General features: G+C 40.8%; 1 protein-coding gene across 1 annotated transcript; it reads right to left on the bottom strand.

The window, feature by feature from the left end:
- Positions 1-532: 532 nt before the first annotated feature.
- Positions 533-1,188, bottom strand: LOC147638645 (uncharacterized). Its single transcript, XM_086796121.1, has 2 exons — positions 1,066-1,188; positions 533-996 (listed from the first exon to the last, which is right to left on the bottom strand). Exon 2 carries the CDS (start codon positions 989-991, stop codon positions 650-652), a length of 342 nt encoding a protein of 113 aa, XP_086652247.1. The 5' UTR covers positions 992-996; positions 1,066-1,188; the 3' UTR covers positions 533-649.
- Positions 1,189-6,274: the final 5,086 nt, after the last annotated feature.

Genomic DNA, 6,274 nt, shown 5'->3' with positions numbered 1-6,274 from the left:
AACCGAAATTGTGACTGTTTTAATTTAAAAAAAGAGCTGGGGCAGACTAGGGAGTCCTATGCAGACTCCCCAATCTACCCCAGCTCTTTTTTTGTTGTGCAGAGCTTTCATTGCTTAGTAGCGAAATATCACTGGTGAGCAGCGTAATTTCGCTTGCAAGACAACGAAGTATCGCTACTTAGTAGCGAACCCATTGCAGCGAAAATAGCCCGGCATCTCCCTACCCTTCTAGTTATAAAAATGTTGCTATTTTTGTTGCGCTAGACCCTCATTCTATTGTAGTGTGTAGGAGTGGCCCATGGTAGAGAGAGAGAGAGAGAGAGAGAGAGAGAGAGAGAGAGAGGTGGAGGTGTGAAACACTACAAGGCAAAGATAAAGCATAAAAACAATTAGAGAGAGGATGCCATTTCTGTGACACTGTTAACGTTACTTTTATCACCTATGCAATGATAGGAATTTGATGTTGATTGAACTAAAGATGGGGTGAGCACATAATAGACAAAAAAAAAAGAAAAAGAAGAAGTTACAAATTAGAGAAATTTGTCCTTTTGTTGATAAAGAAATATTTATAGAGGAGTTTTTTTTTTTGGGGGGGGGGGGGGGGGGGGGGGGGGGCGGGGGGCAATAACACTTATTGAGATGCAACATGTCATCTGGTAAGGAAGACAAAGAGCAATTGTTTTACATGTTCTTCGCGGTGATTATGCGGTGTGTGGCGCAGTTCACCGGCAGCGCTAGGAGAAGCAGCGGCGGCAGTTGGGGTGGGGCTTCGAGAGGGCAAGAGGCGAGAGCGCAGTTGGCGACAGTCTGCATGATCTGGCGGAGTGCATGGGCAATCATCTGCGCTCTTCTTCGTTCTCGTCACAGTACTAACGTCGAGAGCCAGCTCCGATACAACCACCCCTTGTGTAGACCACGGCTGCTTTGTTGCTTCTGCTACACTGCCATCCTCCAAGCCCCCAGTCGTTTGCAGCAGCTCCAAGCCCGACATATCTCCTGCATCACACTTAATCAATCAGCAGCTCAATGCTATCCTCGCACTTAAAATAGTTCAACCCAGGCTACCTTTCGAGCCTCCAGGATCTCAACGTGATCCGTTGCTTCCACAAAGCATGGATGCCATAGATCCACATTATATCTCGAGGAGAAGTAATCACATTCCCCACTATAATTATATTCTGCTCCCACTACTTGACTAGATTGATTGTTATCATTACACTCAATTATTGCTCAGTCAACCTCACCAATGACAACGCATGCGACTGCTTTATTTGATTCCCTAAAGCCAATTATGGAGTTATACATAGTCAACCTCACCAATGACAACGCATGCTAATGCTTTAATTGATTCCCTAAAGCCAATTATGGAGTTACACATATCCAGTGTTCACGAAAAAGATCCCTCTTTTCTCGAAAAAGATCCCTCTTTTCTCGAAAAAGATCCCTCTTTTCTCAATAAAAAGAAAAAATTCATCAAACATGCAAGGAAAAATTTAAGGACGAAACTATTGAAGAGAAAAGATGTACAAAATTTTATTGCAATACATCACATTGGCATCCCCTCCTGTTGGAAAAAGAGGTGGAAACTCCTTTGGAATAGCTACATTCCTAAGAAATTTCAGGTCTTTATGTGGAAGGTATATATGTGTGCTCAAGGAGTGATTGGGCTATTTCTTGAGGATCCTCTATGCCTAGGCTTTTGGCTATACCTATACGAGCAAGAAGCTTACCCCTAAATCCAAAACCAAAAACATCGAAGGCAAGGGATTTTTTAATCAGAACTATAGATTTAGTGCTCTGTGCCGTAGAGGCTACACAGAGCACCTTAGAGAGGGCTGAAGAGAGTGAAGGCAGATTGAGGGGTGTAATCCCTGTGGATAATGGCGATGCCATCCACAGGAGTCGACCAAGATAGTGCGCCAACGCAGCATCATGTCCATGAACCTTGGCCTGGTCTCTACTGCCGCCGCCTCTCCCTGCAGCAAATGCGTCAATTTTAACCACCCTCTGCAATCAAAGGAAAAATCAAAATATTTTCTTATACATAATTACAAATGTTTCTAGGTTGTAAAAGGTCGATTATTACCTCTTGCTCAATGTCATCTTTTGCCAAAGTGCTGGTGGGGGCGGAGAGGTCAATTGAGGACTTAGCCTCATCCTTTTTTGGTGCTTTGGTCTCCTCCATCACTCCAGCAGAGCAGCAGCAAGGGTATCCTTTTCAGCCTCTAGCTTGTCTTCTAAGGTTGTGAATTCCTCCTCTGGAAAACTAGGACTTGCTCCGCGGTCTCAACCACAGTTTCCTTGACCAAAGCAACTGTCTCTGTGATAGATTCTCCAAGGGGTAATATAGCACTATCTAGGTGAGGACCGAGGTTGGACGTATCAAGGTCCACCTCACATCGCATGCATATAATGCCCAAGCATTTATCCATTCTCAAGCCAGCTGCCTTTTCAAAGTCATGAAGAAATAAGTATTCTTCATCACCTTCCACCACAATGGTGCTCAAGAGATTGATCTCAAGCTCTGGCAGCACCTTGCTCTCCTCGTGTGGGGAGTTCCACACTAGCACTCGTTCCTACTGCCTTCACTTCCTTGTCACCCCTCAAATACCCTGCCAACAACTGCAATGCAGGCATCTCTACCTCCTCATCCGAATCCTCATCTCGTCTCGCTGATGAGGAACGCAAAAGTGGCGAGCCACGAGAGGAACCTAGTTCCTAAATTGCCCTTTCCCAACCTCCACCTCCTGCTTTGAAGGCACAGTAAGCTCCTACGGGGATGCAAAATGTCGATGAAGCGTTCAAGGTGCTGGATGTAGGGGTGGGCATATTGTTGAATGTATATAAGCAGCTCAACAGGCACCCATCGATCATTGGGGCAATGAGAAAAGGAGATGGAGTGGGGGGCTAAGTATTGCTCCATGTATGCAATCTGTGTCTCATAATGTTGGGACGCAAGGACGAGCGACTTTTCAAAGTCGACTTCATGAGAGAACATGACAAAGATCTTGCTCTTGCGCCCGCCCACCACGGGGTGGTGGAGAGGAACTCACAGAAGTTGTCAAAGTGGGTAGCCATGTGAATGCAAAGAGATAGTGTGAGCTTCTGCTTGGTTTCTAACGCGTGAAAATGAGAAAGAAGGCACCTTTGGCTATTTATATAGTTAAAATTTAAAGTTTGGCCTTTTCACACTAGACCGCTAGACAAAAAAATTACAGTTTGCAAAAATATTAAGATTTCAATTAAATAAAGATTGGTTAAAAAAGAGCCTGCTACAAAATTACAAGCATGTCATCTAATCTAAAATTGTTATAATGTCTTCATTTTTTGCCCCTCTTGTGACATGTACTTCATGTTGATATCCATCTCCTTGCTGACTTGAAAGCTTGTCATTGCCTTCACCTCGATCCTGAAACACTCTTGCTCCTCACGTGCATCAAAACAGAGGCTATTTTCCTTTATACTCACTTCATCTTCAAGCTCTTCCACATGCCTACTATGTGTTGGTAGGGCTATGCACCTTTGCCATGATTCTGAGACCATGGTTGTCCCCTCCTTACGCTTACCAATCTGTAAAAATATAGAAAGTGGCACAATAACCAGAAAGTGTAAGGTTTAACTCTAGACATGTAGTGGAATCAGATATACCTTTCTTCTATCCATTTATCCAACTAGATTCTTTGTGAGATTGGTCAGGGAAAAACTAGATTAGTTCCGGTAGTCTATTCTTTGGATTTAGTAACTGGAATTGGTCACGAAATATTTGAATTTTGACGCTGCCCCGTTCTTGTGCTTGTATAGCCGAACGGCGGAGACATTAGTAAGGCCCGGAGTTGGCCCATGGTATCCCTCATACCATTGGGAGAATGAGGTTTGCCGATTGAGGCGAGTGATTGTGATGTTGCCTAGTTCTGAGGGCCTAGGCTAGTGCGGTGAATTACCCCACCCTAGTGCGCAGACATCCCTCTAAGGGGCGGGAGGATCGAGCGATGGAGCCTGAGAGGGTGACAGGCCGGCTTGAGTCCTCGCGGTGTATGGTCCCGTAGGGTTTTGCCCAGCATGTGGAGGCTGGAAGGCCGAATTCTAGATCATCGGCGGTATAAAGGAAAAGAATAAGAGAGCCAGTTTGGCTTGTATGAAATTGATTCATGTTTAAACTTTGTTTTTATAATTCTTGTCCTTGGCATTATTGTATTGTGGAAAAAGGCTATTTTAACAAACCTTGTGAAAAGGGCCTTAATTAAGGAACATGTTTATTTATGTCAAACAGTGTGGTAGGATTAATTAGAAAACAAATTGACGCATGAGTAGGGTGGAAAGTGGGAGGATGGAATGCCCCGACGGCACCATCCTACGGACGGGTGGACCCGATTAGTCAGGTAGCTTTCCAACATATTAAGTGAAAGCCCTACGTTAGATAAATAGGTTCTTGGGTAATTCTATTCTAGAAGACTAGGCCGGCGCGGCGGGCTGTGCCTTGCATGGATGAGGAAAAAAGCGTTGCCTCTAGAAATCAAGTCTTGTAGTTGCCCAATTTATGAGATCAATTACCCTATGGGTGATTTGATTTTTAGAAGACCACGCTCTCCTTGTTGCGGGATAGAATTAGGTCTTACCTATGAATCGTATCCTTGAATCTCTGCATGGTCAAGGTGTCGATGAGTAGGAAATTTTCTCCAAGATAAGACTTAGTGGAATATCTTAAGTGTTTCCCCTATTTTTGGAAAAGGGGGGAACCTTACAATCAAATAAGCCTCTACTTCAATCCCTTGTAATCATTCTATAATTTTGAATACAAGAAAATGTCATTTTCCTTGTTTTGCCTAGTGAGATAAAAAATTCTAGAGAGTGATAAATCAAAATTGGGATATTTTTGGATAAATAAATTTTTAAATATCAAAAAATATTTCCTTGAAACAGAAAATCAAAATAGATTTTCCAAGGTGAAATTGGAATTAATTAAAATTGATTCAGAAGACCTTAGCCTAAGGGTCCAGATTTTTGAATTTTTTTTGACTATGGTCCAATCTGCACCCTTAGCCTAAGGGTCCAGATTTTTAAATTTTTTTTGACTATGGTCCAATTAAGGTTCTTATGGACCAATAAGATTAATCCAAGTGTTGGGACAAGATAGATCCAAAGAACAAAAGAAAATACCCAAAAATGAGTAAATGCCCACATAAGATGAAGAGTTGTAACCAAGTACTAGGATTATTAGTTAAAAATTATGGTGTATTAATAAAAAAAAGAGATATTTTGGAGTAATCATGCATTTTTTACACATGTGTAAGGAAAAGGGAGACTTTTAAGGAGGCACCTATTTCACATGTTTAGATGAGTTTAAAACTCAAAAATAATTGGATATTTTTGTCTCTCCTCTCTCCTAAATAAAAACAAATCAAAAAGGGAGCCAAACTAGTCCAAAACTTGTCCAAATTCAGCCAAACTAAAGCTGAAAAATTCTAGAACTCAGTTGGACTCAGTTAGTGGCCTCCCTCTCCTATAAATAAACCCTCATTCCTTTATATTATTATCTGTAAACAAAATTATGTCGGTATTACTCTAAACTAAGCTTAATTTCTATTATCTTCTAAAAACCTCTACAAAATTGAAGAGATTGGAGCTTCTCTCTCTCTTCAATCTTCCTTGGTGACTCCTACGACATACCAAACCAGTTGATTGGTTGGGGGCCTCTATAATGACTAAAGAATCAAGCATTTGAGGAGGTAAAGAGTGGATTGTGGTCTTTTTTCTATAATTTCTAAATGTTTCTTTCTTCTCAACCCCTCTCAAGCTTGAGAAGCTTTAATTTGAATGGCTTTTGAATATTATTGAAATGTTTTAATGTATTGTAATAAAGAAACTCATAAATTTTTATTTATGCTTAATTTTAATGGTTTTTAAGCATTTCTCTCTCTTCCCCCCCCAAAGAAAGGTCATTCCTATGACCTATTCTCAATCCAAATGAAGCTTCTCATGAAGCATTTCTCTAATCCAAAAGTAATTTTTATGCTTGTCTAATTGGAGGCCAAAATAATGACTTTTTAATACTTTTATGATATTTATTTCATAGAGAAATCATGAATCAATCCATAATTGGATAATGATCCAATTAGTGGTCATTCTAATCATACTAATAATATTAAACTTCATTCTCTCAATTAAATTGAGAATTATCAGTAATAGTAACGGTGCTATGGTAAAATTTTTGTAAAATAAACACATAAAACATTTTCATTCATAATATGAAAAGAGGACTTCCTACCATATTCTA

Source organism: Cibotium barometz, chromosome 5 (assembly GCF_041138505.1).
Source record: "Cibotium barometz isolate CiBa-2024 chromosome 5, ASM4113850v1, whole genome shotgun sequence".
NCBI classification, from domain to species: Eukaryota; Viridiplantae; Streptophyta; class Polypodiopsida; order Cyatheales; family Cibotiaceae; genus Cibotium; species Cibotium barometz.
This window is presented reverse-complemented; position numbering and strand designations above follow the sequence as displayed.